Raw genomic sequence first — 16,351 nt, 5'->3', positions numbered from 1 at the left:
AGCTCTAGAGTGTTTGGGAGCCCTAGAGATTTTGGGAGCCTTGGCTCAGTTAGCCCACGTGCTTTCCTTCACCCATGTCCCCTGAGAAAGAAGACAGCAAAGTGCAGGACAAGAGTTTATAATTTCTGAAGCCCATCAGAAAAGAAAGGGGTATCAATCTGAAAGGCCAAGGATCTATTGACATAAGTGACCACTTCTGGAAGCAAATAGTGGCATGTTGTGCACTAGTGCATTAGTCCTGGGTTGGGATCACCTGTGGGAAAACACTGTCAGGACATTCACAATCATATCTCTTTTATCTCTAATCTTTACAATGTAATGTTAATTACTAACTGAAAACAGCAGTGGGCCAAATTCTAATGTCACTGGAGTGCTATAAACCCAGAATAATTCTGCTTAAGCATGTGGCTTTCCTCCTGTGCAGTTGAGATCGTAATGCTGACAGATAACAAGCACAATGGAAGGAGTCAGCAACTTTGGACCAGATTAAGATCTTGTGTGAAATCTGGGTGGGCCTTTCAGCAGCTGCACTGAAGACCTGAAGTTATCACTTTCCTCTCTGTAACATTCCTTCAGAGTGGACTTAGGTAATTGATAACACCAATGCCATCATGTGCCATTTAGGAGGAAAATCTTGCTGTTATAATGATGTTACAAAGGTGTAAAGTTCAAAGCTGGTTGGCTGTTCTGTGGAAAGCTCAGCAGCACGCCCTATATATTGCAAGAGATGAGAGAGACCAGTTTATTTTTCCACTGCAAAAATGAGCTCCAACATCTTCCCACTCTGCCTAGCACTTCTATTATGTTATGTTTATGGTACTCCAGTCTCTGTAAGTAGAAACCTGATTTCTAAAGGCTCTTCTCAGTCCAGAGACATCTCATACCTTATACTGATTGTATTTTATTCTCTTTCAGGTCGGGCACCTCTCCAGTAAAGCTGGTAAGTGCTCTGTGCGCTGTTTTGAGTTTTGAAGCATCTTATTCTGCTTGCCGTGTGCCACCACATCTGAACACATAATGTTTTTTCTGTGCAGCAGCAGGTGCTGATGCTGGTGAGATAATCAAAGACATTCCAGACATAAACTTAGGTGAGTTCATGTCTAAATTCTCATAAGGCCTGAAAAATTGTGAGCAAAATGCTGAATTTTGAATTTTGTAAAAAAGACATGGATGACCGACGGTCACATAGTTAATCATAACAAAAGAAATATAATTAAATGAGCTCTGATTTGCCTTCCTTTTGCTATGACACATGAAGGTATCCTGGGACTGTAACGCTATGTAAACAAGGGATGCAGATGTCTTTCACTTCCGAAGTTTGGACAGACCCCAGGTGTTAAGGCAGTAACACGTTGTATCAATTGAGAAGGCTCTGGAGTCCCACCAGCATTTCCCCTTCATCATCTCTATAGGATTTTTATAAATTTTTACAAAGTGGAAAATAGTTTAAATGTTTATTGAGTTTCTATATATGTTGTAAAGGAATCATATAGAAAAGACATAACACACTGTACTGTCTTACTCTTTTTTAATTTCCTGTAATGCAAATTTCCATATATCCTTTGATAGCGCACTGTACAATACCCTTCCTGATTCATTACTCAATGTAATTATATTCTCTAGAGCACTGTCTCACTGTGAGAATGTTGCCACTGCCTAATAGTAAGCAAGAGGTTATCAAAATAAACATGGATAATGGTGGCCATCAGACTTCTGCCACTAAAAATGCAGACATTGCTGAGTACTAAATACTGAGTAGAAACTACAGTTACTTTTAGGCTTGTCCCTATATTTCAGTGTAAAGAGGCTGGTCTTTATTTTCTGTAAAAACCCAGGAACATCAGCCCTGCATAAATAGGTTCAATATGTTTTATGAGGTGAAATACATTGGATATTTTATATTTATCTTTTATTAAATTACTTTTCAGCTGCTGGTCTAGACCTCTTTCAAGGTGATATCTTGCTCCCTGTAAGTAATTAAAAGCTTTATATCTATCACATGTCCTAATTGTATTTTTGGTAAAAATCAGATTATCTCCCAACAGCAGATGCATCACCAGCTGTTAATTCCCTTTTCAGCAGAATCAGCGAAATGCCCTAAGAAATGAGACCTACAGATGGAAGTTCCCCATTCCCTATATTCTGGGTGATAACCTAGGTAATGCAGATACTTTACTCAGATTTTAACGCCAATCCTTATTTGCTCTGGAGTCACTGTGATAAAAAAATTGACTTTTTTAGAACTGGCTCTCTCACATTAATATAATTAATAACTAGATGGTTCCTTTATATTAAAACATTTTTTTTTCCTTCTACAGCTATGATAACAAAGCACAGTTTAATCAAATTCAGTATTTTCTCCTTTCAATCATTTTTCTTTCGATTCCATGCGTATATCTGTGAGCACACCTTTCCTCTTCAGGGTGAATGATCTGCAGTGTGTTAAAGGTGCTTTCTTGATGCATGTTTTCCAGATCTGAATGCGAAAGGAGTAATTCTGCAAGCATTTGAAATGTTCCGTCTTAAGTCTTGCATTGATTTCAAGCCATATGAAGGAGAGAGAACCTACATATTCTTTACAAAAGAAAGTGGGTAAGGGTTATATCAATTTCTGTTTAGTTTTGCTGTGTAGAATCAGCTGGGAATTCATTCCACTTGACTGCAGCAGTTTTGTTTAAGTTAAGTTTGTTATCAGCAGAGAAAAAGAAGCCACCGAGAAACCATCCCATCTTACCTTCTTAGACACAAAGCTTGGAAGCAACTGCCTCTCTCTGCTGACTGCAGAGGATATTTAGATGATGAACTACAAATGGGCATCTGATGTTTGGATGGTTACGCTCTGATGAGGTGAATCCCAGCATCGTTGTGTTTTCATCAGCTGCTTCCACTTTCCTAGCTAGGGATGTTTCCTTTTCAGTGGTGGGTGAAGCAATTCCCTTGTACAACCTCTTAACACAGCAAGGATGTGAATAGCCAGAATTTAGATTTTGAAATCTTTAGAAGATAGGTCAAAACAAGCTGTGAAAAAACAGTTTAATGTAATATTGCTATTGTTCTGATGTGGTTTTTCTTTAATTAGGTTCTCTCAAAATCTAGAAGGGTTTTATACTCAGAGAATTAGGTTTTAAGGAACTGGGAAGATTTATTTTATTTCCTACACCTAAATCTGTTTTGAAAGGACATCTAGAAAAGCACAAAAATCTTTGCACTATATCAGCTGTGAATATTTCTTGTTCTCCCAGATCTTCATGAAGGCCTATAGGCACTGATATTTCTGCCCTCAGCTCTTCTTTGGGTAATATATCCTATAACACTTCTCTTACAAGACTGTAAGCACCATGATTTTCGACAAGCTAGTGCTGAAGACCCTAATGATTTAAACAACCTGGTAGCATCTAAAGAGACCATAGGCTCAGAGGGTTTTCAGAGCTCCTTCAACAAACTCGACCTGACACTGCTTTGTGATGTCCAAATGAAGCTACAGTCCAAGCAGATGCTCTTTAGCAGTTGCCTCTCACATCACCATTGGGATACTCTAAAAAGTTCCCAGTGAATTGCCTAAGGATCTCCTTTCCCCCTCAATCATGATTAATTTCTGCTGAGTCCTCATAGAAAAATGTAATTTCACCCCTATATCCAATGCATTACATAATTGCTGTTAAAAAGGACCAAATGCTGCTATTCTAAATCCTCCTAGATCTTTTCTCTCGCCCAAGTGACTGCAAAAAAAGCTCAGTCTCTCTTGATGAGTTTACTGTTTCTATGTTTCTATTACACTTCTTGGCACATTTCTTGGCACATTTCTTGGCAAAATGGCAGCTGATAGAGCACTAAACTTCTGTGAATCTCAAAAATGAGGGGTGAGCTTGTCTAACGTAGCGGGTAAGTAAAATGCTGGCCTCATGCAAGTGATTGTATGTTTTTGGGGCTTAGTCTGCTTTCAGAGTAGAGTATCTGTAGAATATCAAGGCATCTTGTCAGCATCTAAATAATGATGTATGTTACTCTTTTTGTATTTAAACCTTTTTTTGATATTACTTTAAATCCAGTGAACAAACTGAGAACTTAAATACAAAGAAGAAATCTACTTAACAGACAGTAAGATGTCTCTCTTTCTCAGGTGTTGGTCCATGGTGGGGGACCTGCAGACTGGACAGAACCTGTCTATTGGGACAAGGTGTGACTACAGAGCAATTGTGGAACATGAGATCCTTCATGCTTTAGGATTTTATCATGAGCAGTCAAGGATGGACCGGGATGACTACGTGACAATCTGGTGGGATGAAATTATTGCAGGTCAGTTTTGACCTTCAAGTGAGATTTTGTAAAGTGCAGATTCATCAGTATCTTATTTTCCTTCCTATATTTTAAGAATTCTTAAAGATATGGTTTTAGAAACACTGGGCCACACCTGAGACCACTGTAAATCAATGTGCAGATGTAGCAGTACTTTGATACAACTTCTCTGTTCAAAGAGCAGAGACTGTCCAAGGCCAGAAGAGAGGGTCTGCTTGGGTCAGAGGACTTAATTTACCCTTGGCCACAGGACTGGTCTGATCTCTATTTTTAAACAAATTGCTCCCCTTCTCTATGAGTCTGTTTTCTCTTGCTGTGTAATGCAAATTGTAAACTTACTGGGATGGTGAGCTTTGAGGTGGCTCTTCTTCAGTCAAATATCCTCTCAGAATCTGAAAGGCCTTTATACTCAAAGATTCAGGATTTCCTGAAACTGGAAAGATTTACTTCGTATATGAAGAAGCCTCAAAGTGACTAGATCAGTTTGATATCACATAAAATAGGGTTCTTTCTTGCTCTCTCCTGCCCAGTGTGTCTCTGCAGGTTCTTGACTTCAGGTTTAGTACCATCAGATTCAGTGGATTTACAAGTTTCAGCAAACTTTCCACAGTCCCCCTGGTCCATAAGCAGCTTCTCCTGCTGTCTCTTGTGAGGTCTGTTTCTGTACTACTTAACGACTGTTTCTTTGAAAAAGAGTGAATGGGAGTCTATTACAAGCTCTGAAAGTCATGCTAGTAAAGACATCATGTGTAAACTCTTGTTCCCAGTGATGGTGCCAGTGCAGCAGAGTTGCCCTTCCATTGCTCATGCTCTGCGTGGACAAACTGATCACTTCAGTGTCTGGGGTTATGCACTCACCATCTTTGCAAATACATGAAAAATACATGAAAAATAGTCATCAGAAGGGAACAAGGTTCAGGGAATGCTGTGTTCTCTTTTGGATGGATAAGAACTGCTGGCACAAGCCATTTCTGCTGACCTATAAGAGCAGTATTTGACATTTTTGACTGCTTCAAGTTGAATGGCCTTGTGCGTTACTACTTGCCTCTACCCTATAAATTGCAGTGTCTTTTGGGATGGCTGAGAAGCAGCTGGGATATGGATATTGATTTTGCAGACCATTATTTTTATTGCTAGGAACAGCACTAAAACCAATTCACTTTACTACTAACTTGGTCTTGAATCATAGTGATGAAGATGATGATGATGATGTCAATAGTACCTAGACTCTGACTTTTGGGCCCCTTTTTGCTATTCACTGTAACTAACCACCTCCAAAGCAAGAAGTCTTACAATGTACTTATAATGCACTATTGTGACCTCTATGATGTACAGAGGTATGGAAAAGCTCAACAAAACAGTGCCAGTTCTCTGTGCATTTTTTTTTTCCCTCCAAAAATATATATCATTGAATCCTTTCAACTTATCTGTGGTATATTCAGTAGCCACAAATCTGGAACACAAAAAAAATGATACTGATGATGGACTTTAGTGTGACACTATTCTGAATGGAGTCCTGGGGCTGGTCCAATATCATTACAGTCAGTTCCTATATTCTGTAGGTTTCTATTCATACTATAAATTCTCAGTTTTCAATTAGGCAAATTCATTAAATAGAAAACTTCTGCTGAAGCTATTTGAAAGATGTCCGTTCCTCTAAAGGGAAATAAGGTTAATATAATTGTGCTCTGTGAGTGTGTTTGTGCACATCTGTTCCCACATTAGTGATCTGCAATTCCAAATTTAATAGCATGGTAGCAGTTTTTGCCATAATGCATTTTCATAAACTGCAATGCAGATAGCTGACTACTGAGAGAAGAAATTCCCTATTCACATTGCTGTTGACAGAAAAGCTAATAAGTCTGCTATCATAGAATCACAGAATCACAACATGGTTTGGGTTGGAAGGGACCTTTAAATATCATCCAGACCCAACGCCCCTGCCATGGGCAGGGACATCTTCCACTAGACCAGGTTGCTCCAAGCCCCGTCCAACCTGGCCTTGAACCCTTCCAGGGAGGGGGCAGCCACAGCTGCTCTGGGCACCCTGGGCCAGCACCTCACCACCTGCACAGTTAAGAATTTCTTCCTTGTGTCCAATCTAAATCTACCCTCTTTCAGTTTAAAACTCTTACCCCTCATCCTATCCTTATACACCCTGGCAGAGTCCCTCCCCACCTCTCCTGCCCCCCCTTTAAGCCCTGGGAGGCCGCTCCAAGGTCTCCCCGGAGCCTTCTCTTCTCCAGGCTGAACCCCCCAACTCTCTCAGCCCGGCCTCCCAGGGCAGCTGCTCCAGCCCCCCGAGCATCTTCGTGGCCTCCTCTGGCCCCGCTCGAGCAGCTCCGAGTCCTTCTGATGTTGGGGCCCCCTGAGATGGACACAGCACTGCAGGGGGGTCTCATGAGAGACTCCAAAGAAAACACATAAGACAGCCTAATGAAATTGTATGTTTTATTCCTTTTAAAAACACATAGAAGTTACCTTTTGCCTGGTAATTATCTTAAAAGCCAACATCATTACACATGCTTGTGTCCTGCTCAGATTTTTTTCCTGAGAACAATCAGCCACTGGAATAATCTTCCCAGGGAAGTGGTGGATTCCCCAACATTTGACACTTGTAAGATTCAGGTGGACGGGGTGCTGGGCCTTCTTGTTTGGACCATGCTTTCTGAAGAAAGGTTGGACCAGATGATCACTGAGGTCACTTCCAACCTGGTATTCTATGAGTCTATAAAAAGTATTTAGCAAGATTCTCATCCTTTTTGATAAAAAGTACAATTCAAGGATCTGTAAAAAAACAATCCCAAACTCCTATATAATCTCAACCCTTGAACTGAAGACCTTTGCACTCAGAATGGATTTGTAGAAGGGAAGGGCAGTCTTTACACAGAGAAGCTGTAATTATCCACCAGCGAAGTCATGCGCTGTTTCTTTGTAGAGAAAGAATACCAGATATTCCGAAAATATAATTTGTAGTTGGAATTGCTAGTAATCTCCCTTTACTTCCATACCAAAATATGTGAAATGGCTCCCTCTCTCTGCCAGAGCAGACACCTTCATAATGAAAAACATTCTTTAAGGACAAATTGTTTCACCAAGAAACCGTGAGAAACATGTTTCCAAAAGATATTTCAATATAAATATCATAGAATGTTGTCAATCTAAGGTAAAAACATATTTCTATCTTTTTCACCACAGCTTCCTATTCTATTCTTTTCTTCAAAGAAGAACAGAATCTTGAGGCACTCCAGGACTGTTGTACCTGTCCCCTAAATGAGTGGAGGGCTCCAGGGCCTCTCCTTGTCCATATATGATCTAATATCCTGGGAAATATTTACATCAATATTCACAGGCTCTGGAATGGAGTACATTAATTCTTAAATTTAATCCTTCAGGATGCTTACTATTAGACCTCCTAATCTCACCTCCTATATATCCCATTGTTTACAGCTCACTGATATTTAATTTTGAACTTACTGAAGTCACATGTGAAAGCACAAAACTGCAATCTAAAGACACTGCTTTATTGTCGAAATGACTTCATAAACAAATCTTGTTAAATTTTAATATTTTATTGTACAGTAATTGCTTTCAGGTATACTAATTGTGACTCAGAAAACTGTATTCAAGGGGCTATACTAAAGCCATTTCCTTTCCAATTTCTCTAAAAATTAAGCACTTTTCTGTTCTTTTATCAGACAAAGAGCACAATTTTCTGAAGTATGATGACAGCTTCATCACTGATCTAAACACCCCATATGACTACGAATCATTGATGCACTATGAACCATTTTCATTTAACAAAAATGAAAGTGTCCCCACAATCACAGCGAAGATTCCAGAATTTGATAGCATAATTGGACAACGTCTAGACCTCAGTGCGATTGACCTGGAAAGACTGAATCGCATGTATAACTGCAGTAAGTCATAATTTAATGGCAATTTTTTTCTTTATTTATATTTGAGCAGGGCTGGTTCACCTCCCTTATGTCTCTAAAACCACAACAACTTTTCTCAGGTGCTCTTGAAGAGATATGGGAGGTAACGTGGTCTAGAGACCCAAACTGTTTATTCCCCCTTCATCCCTCTCTTTGGCTCTGATAACTGTCATTATTTTTGTAAAAGTTCAGTTAGTTGATAAAAGTCAACCCATTCACATCTTTTCTTCCATGTTGCTTGTAGGGGTTCAGATATGTGGTTGTGTTCTGTTGGTGTGTGGGCAGCTTCACTGTGCTTTTTGAGGTGAATGCAACTGCACTTTGTCCTATTTTACTGACATTTAGTCTTAATTAGATTATTTTGCACCTGAGATTGACTAAATCTAGAGTCTGACACTGTCTAGTTGTTTGTTAAGATGGTTGAAGATGTTATCATCATATGTGGTTGTTATCAAGAAGTTATTGTCCCCGGGGAGCTGACAGCAGAAGCATCAACTTGCAGGCAAACTCAGGTGAACCGGCCTAAGGTAACTGGGTGGACTTTGTTTGAAGTGGAAGAACAGTGCTCATGCTCAGCAAGCAGACAAGTGAGCCATGAAGAACAATAGCCTCCAGCCAAGGAATGGTTAAATACAACACCACCACTGTTCACAAAGTGCCTTGTCTCTCCAAGGCTTACAAAAGGCAGCCACCATCAGTCACTGTGTTTCAGCTGCCCCATGGGAGTTTCTTAACCTTTTGCAAAGTGGTCAAGTGTTGTTATCTTTATGCAAGGAATCCCTTCAGGAATCAAATATTTCCTCTTTTGAGTCTTTGGGCTCACATCAGCTGTGGGTTGTCTTCGCTACATGATATCTATACTAGTGTAAACAAACCCCCCCAAAAATCAGAGCAGAAATTGTAATGAGATACTTTGGAGGTAACCATGTATGTATTTTTTTTCAGCTTCAACTCACACTTTTTTGGACCAGTGTTCTTTTGAGTTTGAAAATATCTGTGGCATGATTCAGGGCACCAGAGATGATCTAGACTGGGTCCATCAAAAGAGCAATGCTACAGGGCAGGAAGACCACACACTTTCTGGGCGCTGTAGAGGTAAAATGAAGTAACAGAACACTTCCCTCTGGAAAAGGGGTTAGATGGAGTAATGATCCCTTGTGCATGTCTGTACTGGTCTGTGTGCTTTAAATACAACATCTTCAACAGCTTCTTTGAACCTGTCATTGGAGTCAATCCTTAGAAAACCCAGCACTGGATATTCTGAAAACACAGGACTAAATGACCATTTTTAAGACACTACCCAGCAAACATCTGAGTTGCAATGTTTCTAGTTAAGCAAAAAGCCCTTTTTCTTTACATGTGTCTTGGCCCTGTGAGTGTGAATTTATGGTTGTACTCATGCTCTCATTAAGCTTTTTCAACATAGTGGAATGTTCTCTACAGCAACAAGATAAAAGGGGACAAAGAACAATGTTAATTAGAGGCCTTTTAAATATAACCTGGAAAAGGACTTACTGCAACTTCCAAAGTCTGAGTAAAAGTTATGTTACACCATGATAAGAATGAAACAGTACTCATAGCCACTCATAAATATTGTGTTTGCAAAGCAAATGATGTTAACCTTGAGGAGTTCTTGTTCTGGAGGTAGAAGAAAGTTGCAAAGAATTTTATGATAGGAGTTTGGGGTTAATTTTCTTTTTCACATAGTAATTTTTCTATTTTTCAAAGGACGAAAATCTCAAAAAGAAGGGAGTCAGCCCCAGTCACAGTCACAGGGTGCTAGTTTACAAGTGAGAATAAAAATGAAATCTCAACAGGCAATTCTGAAAAGTAAGGGTTTGATTTGTCATTATTTAGACAAGGTAAACTACTACAAACTTTCAAAAAAAAAAAAAAGTTATTTTTGTAGTAAATTTTGCCTAAGTACAGAGTAAAGGAATCCTGGCTTAAAGCACATTCAGTTGTGCTTTGTTACCTTATGATAAAGGAAAAATTTGACTTGCTGCACTCAGGAGTAGATTATTCCCCTTATATGACCCACCCACTGGAAAGAACAATCCTCAACCTCTTATAATGCTGGTACTTGTCAGTCAGGTCCAGGAATGCAATATAACTCAAGGAAACCATCTGACAGCTTCTAGAAGTACATGCTTCTAACCCTCATCTGACTTTTTAAATTCTTTCTCTCTCTCTTTTTTTTTTTTTTTCCATATAATGTAATTGTAACTGAAAAATAATTCACCTGAGTTGTTTGAGATTATCAGGTAAAATCCAATCTGTCTGAAGTAAGCATTTAACTTGCACTTATGCTTTAGCATCTAGTTACTTAGTACAAAATAATTGATGAAGAGTTAATGGAGCGAGGTAGCTGTCTCTGAGGAGCTCCAGAGTCTTTAAATGAATTACATGAGCAGGTAGTGCCTCTCCTTTTGGACACCTTCAAAGGGTCATTGACTTCACCAGGAATTTAGACATTTTTGGAGAACTGGTTCTGTGGTTATCTCAAGTGGGGGGGGGGGCAAATTTTAGGTTTCTAACAGATGGATCTTATTTTGTCCAAACAGTTTTGGCATCTTGGGTTTTTGACTTATTACTGGATAAACTGAAGGAGGGAAATACAACCTAATATTTAGAGAGGGGCTGGCAGCCTGGCTCTATATTTGATCTCTATATCTGCTAAGGCCATACTCTAATTGCCATAGATGCTTAATGTTGCCTTTATTTGACTTTCTTATCAAAAAGGAGGTGGAGTCTAGATCATTTGGGGGCTTGGTATCATAGTAATTTCAACAGCAAATTTAGGGACCTGAATAAGCCTCAAAACACTGTTCCACTCTTGGAGCAACAGTGATGATACTTATATTTAACATATTTAAATTTAACATAAGTTTAACTTATGGTGAAGTGTCATACATTTGTTTAAAGAAGATTTCTATGGGTATGAGTTCAAAGCATTGCTACTGTGTGGAAGGTAATGAAGAATATTCCCCTGACATGCTTAGAGCAAATATCATAAACAGCTCGAATAGCTCTACTAACCATGCAGGAGGCTGTACTGCATTTATGCAGCTGCAGGTTTAACTGATCATGCCCTAGATATTAGCTTGGACAAGAGTCCAAGGAACCACTCCCCAACAGAGGAAGGTTCCACACAATAGCTAAAAGAATTTCACTTGTTCATCTAATCATAGATTATAATGAATAACTAAAAAGCAACAAATATAGATATGACATGACAAATTCATGATAAGACACAAGTTCAGATAAGACACATGTACAAATAGTGAATCCTTTGTAAATATAATGACAAAAGTAGACACTTTATGTCTAAAATAAAAAACACTACGGAAAATGTTAGTGGAAAATTAAACTAGACGGGCAGGAATTCTTAAATAATTTCCCCAAACTGAAAAGATGAATTTTGAAATGTCTTTGGGCAAGCTGTAAGAAAGGACATTTTCATGTTCAAGGTCAGGAGAGTGCTAGTTTTTATGTCCAACCCTTTTTTATCATCTTTATCACTGATAAGAATTTATTTTACTCTTTACAAGGTAATATAGTATATGATGTCTAAGATCTCATCTTTAGATTATCTTCGGTATAAATAAAGTAAAAAGACATGTCTACTAGTTACTTGCAGTCAGCACTGAATCCTCTGTCTCACATCTCTGACATTCCTGAGGCATCCAACTTCCAACTAGACCAACTAATGCAAAATTGACGTAAGTTGCCAGCAATGAGTTCCATATATATATATGCTAAACTACTAGTCCTGTTCTTATCCATGTCTGTCTTGGATTATTATTACATACCATTTCCTCTACTATTCATGTTAAGTACTACACTTATGTCTACTAAAAGAGTGGAGTTGAAATGATAAATTTACACCACACAGCTAGCAGGAAATCTGGAAAGAGACAGTGACGCTCTACATTTTCTTAACAGATGCTGGCTATTTCATGTACTTCAGCACCAGCTCTGGCAAGGCAGATGAGGTGGCCGTCCTAGAGTCTCGAATCCTTTATCCAAAGAGAACTCAACAGTGCCTCCAATTCTTCTATAAAATCACAGGAAGTGTTTCTGACAAGCTAATCATCTGGCTTAAAGAGGATGATGGCACTGGAAATATTCGCAAGATGAGGAAGATTCAAACCTTTCAAGGTAATTTTGGAAATCTGAAGAATACATAGAATATTAGGGGAGGAAAAGTCCTACTGAGTTCATGAATGCAGTGGACTGGCTCAGAAATCAAAATATTCCCCAGAAGCTACCAGAATATCTTGCAGTCCAGCTAAGGATGTCGGTATTACGTGAAGGCATTTAGCAGTGAAACTGTGGGATGTAATAAAATAATTTAGGTGCTCCAGAGCAGAAGTGGCAATATTCCTAGTAGTGTTATGTTACACCCAGCAATTGAGAGGGACCCCAAACTCTGCTGGGGATCAACTGACTAGATCTCCACTGGCGGTTAAATGACCTAACAGTGTGCTGTTCAGATGTAAATACCTGTGTTCATCTTCAGTCAGTAAGAATCCCAGAATTTTTATATGATTGGAAATATAGAAAATTACGTAGTTTCGGAAATGTGAACCAAGTTTTCACTTTGGGTGATTTTTCTAAATAGGACAAATTCAGCCACCATGGCACTACAGATTTATATTGTCAAAACCCAAGACCTCAGATAACCTGCCTATATCAAGCTGCAGCAGTTTGCAGGGAAGGATAAGTCCCTGGAAAAGTAACAGCAACAGTTAATTCTAACACATTGCATCATTGACACCCATCCACTTGTTATGTCTTGGCCCTTAGCCTGTTGCCCTTTATACTAGAGACTGTCATTCACTAATGTGTGAAGAGTTCCTAATGCAACATGTTCAAAGCACTTAGCTGATAAGGCAAGGTGTGCATATTATAATTTCAATACCAATTTAAGATCTCTAGCCTTCAGGACTCTGTGAGAGGTCCAATTGTCTAAAAATGCAGCTGGAATGGATGGCTAGGAATAAGTTGCTTCATAACATCACTAATCATGCTCATGTCAATGTTTTACTTTCCTTTTACCAAAGCGGACAATGACTATAACTGGAAGATTGCCCACGTAACCCTCAACGCTCAAAAGAAGTTCCGTTACCTCTTCCAAGGACTAAAGGGCAACCCGAGCTCTTCATCTGGTGGGATTGCTATCGATGATGTCACACTGACAGAGATCCCCTGTCCCACGGCTGTATGGGTCATTCGGAATTTCAGCCAAATCCTTGAAAACACATCAAGTGGTGTTATTCAAAGCCCCCGGTTTTATAGCCCTGAGGGTTATGCTTTTGGTATAAGTTTGTATCCCCACTCCAAAATCAGTGGCTACACACGTGTTGCCTTTCACTTGTGCAGTGGAGAGAATGATGGTGTTCTGGAGTGGCCAGCTCTGAACCGCCAAGCTGTACTTACAGTGCTCGACCAGGATCCTGACATCTTGAAAAGGATGTCCTCAAGCAAAAGCTTCACCACAAGCAAAGACCATGTTAGCTCAGGTAAGTGGTGTCTGCCTGGAGCAATGATGAATATGAAAGCCAAGGAATCCAAGTGAGAGGAATGAGGGTAGGATGCAGAGTTGGACAACTTTGGCTGCACTTCCCAATTTGGAACACTTTCCTGTGTATGACTTTCCTGTGTATGACTCAGAATTCCTGTCTGTGAAAGATCTAGTGTGAAAAGTGATGCATAGAAGGTTTGTGTTATTATCAATAATCCCTGAGATATCTGAATTTGACTGTAAATACAGAGTTCTCCTAAGAGCTGGTAATCCCCATTCTATTTGAGGTTTGCCCATTATAATAGGTGACATATCACCACAGGATAGTGCAATGCCAACAGGGTGCTGTATCCCATTACTAAATCAACAGTAATTTAAGTTAAAATTACAGTTTGGAGGCTTTGTTACCTTTAACATACATGATCTGAATGTGCAGGGTTCACATTATAGCTGTATTTAAGAAAAAAATACTGAAAACACCTGTGAAATCAGTCTGCACCATTTGAAGACTGTCTTGCTTGGCTGGGTGTAGACTGCAGATTATGAACTCTTTCAGACAGGGGATACCATTCAGCTCCATGTTTATGTAGCGTGTAGCATCGTATTTCCACATCCAGCCCTAGGATTCCCCACGGATGTGTTAATTCAAAGAAATAAGAACAGGACAATATTGAGTTTGGTACAGAATAAAATACTAGAGATGAATCTACATACTTCAGTTTTTCCAGTGGAAGTTTAGTACACACTTTTTCAGCAGGAGGTTTTAGAACTTAGGTATGAATAACTTTAACAGAACCATAGCAGTGAACAAAATCTGCTAGACTTTAAACCATAGATACTGAAAAACTGACAAGGGAGTGTCCTCACCCAGGAGGGAGTTCTTAACTGGTGACAATGAGGAGGTAACTTGAGTTTGGTTAGTCAATGAAAGGGGAGTTGTGGAATTTAAATGCCCTCACATAGACTAGGAGTCCTCATGCAGACCATCTCTAAGGATCTGCTGACACCCATAATTTGTCAGTGATTTGTTTGGGCATTTCAGCTCCATCTTGATTTTACAGCATAAATTCTGTTTAACTATCTAATTCACAAGAAAGTTGTGTCATACTTCCCCCTGCAGAACTTTGTGGTTCTGATTTGTCACTCATATTCTCTTTGCAGATGTTAACAGAACCTTAATGTGGGAGAAACCATCAATTGTTGGAAAATTTGATGCCTCGTGCAATTGCTATAGAAGTGCAGACTGGGGGTGGACTAACTTCATATCCCACAAAGAGATCAGACGTAGAAGCTTCCTGAAAAATGATGACCTGATTATTTTTGCAGAATTTCATGGTAAAACCCTTCCTCCTGATTCTTCTTGCAAAAACAAATGGTTGATCCTTTGTATCTCTTTTCATACAGTCAAGTAACTATTGCCACCTGTCTCAGAGTCATCTTTTCTTCTAATGGAGACTAAATTTTAAAAGCATTTATGCATCTTAGTTCCAGGTGGAGGATGTTGACCAAAGTGTTTGTGAGTTCAGAGGAATCTAAAATGCACTGATTTACTGAAGGTTAAATTCTTAGACCCCTTTAAGCACCTTAACAAGTAACTATGTCCTTTTCTAAGCACTGAATATACTAAAGGGCCATCACTGTTATTTTCAGATGGAACACCTGCACTTGGCATAATTTTTCAAAGAACAGAATACTACTGATTTACCTAACTAGTTACCATCATTTTCTATCTTGTGCTTTAAATATGCAGAACTTACTGTGGTATGGCAAGAGCTCTGTAAAGGGCAAAGGGACAAGGAGTACCCTCTGGTCCACAAATCACCCTGAGAGCCCCTGGTATGAAGAATACTACATATGGCATCACTTACTCTTATCTGATGTTTTCCTCCTCTCTTTTCTTTTTTTAAAAGATATAATACACCTCAGTAAGACTGAAGTACCTGTTGGACCTGGAAAATCTGCCTTCATGGAAGGCCTTGTTCTTGAAAGGCAGAAGAGAGCCGCCCAGGATATGGAGACCGTTCAAGACCGGCGGCCTTATCTGCAAGACCCGTGTTACCCAAATCCTTGCCAGAACGATGGAGTCTGTGTCAATGTGAAAGGGAGAGCAAGCTGCAGGTACCACAGACCTCTTCCTTGCTTGCCTTGACAATGCAGCTAATAAGTATTCAGAGCTATAGACCTCAGAGGTCTGAGCCACTGGGTTTTCAAGAAACAGTAGGAACAAAACACTTTACTGCAATGGGAAGGCAAAGAAACTCCATTCTGTGGTGTCTCCAGGGGATGTAAATATCCTCCAAACAATGTAGGGATGTTGTGATGTGAACCCCTCTAATGGCAGGGGATTCACCATCCAGGATAGTGAGTGTGAGGACCTTAAGGTGGGCCTATAGGGCAGGACAAAATTCCTGATTCATGTGAACCTGTATTTTATTTTCCCAGGTGCCCACCAGGACAAGTCTTCTTCTTTACGGGTGAGAGGTGTCAGTCAAAGCAGGTCCATGGGAACATCCTGGGAATTACAGTTGGTGGAATTACTGGAACCATTGTCTTAACCATTGTTCTCATTTCCATGATGGCTAGAAGATAA

General features: G+C 39.5%; 1 protein-coding gene across 1 annotated transcript; it reads left to right on the top strand.

The window, feature by feature from the left end:
* Positions 1 to 761: 761 nt before the first annotated feature.
* MEP1A (meprin A subunit alpha) lies at positions 762 to 16,351 on the top strand. Its single transcript, XM_033005033.2, has 14 exons — positions 762 to 830; positions 916 to 940; positions 1,035 to 1,088; positions 1,929 to 1,969; positions 2,080 to 2,158; positions 2,475 to 2,592; positions 4,121 to 4,296; positions 7,995 to 8,216; positions 9,180 to 9,329; positions 12,180 to 12,395; positions 13,301 to 13,759; positions 14,923 to 15,096; positions 15,672 to 15,879; positions 16,204 to 16,351. Exons 1-14 carry the CDS (start codon positions 762 to 764, stop codon positions 16,349 to 16,351), a joined length of 2,139 nt encoding a protein of 712 aa, XP_032860924.2.

Source organism: Tyto alba, unplaced genomic scaffold (genome assembly GCF_018691265.1).
Source record: "Tyto alba isolate M040663 unplaced genomic scaffold, T.alba_DEE_v4.0 Super-Scaffold_40, whole genome shotgun sequence".
Lineage (NCBI taxonomy): Eukaryota > Metazoa > Chordata > Aves > Strigiformes > Tytonidae > Tyto > Tyto alba.
This window is presented reverse-complemented; position numbering and strand designations above follow the sequence as displayed.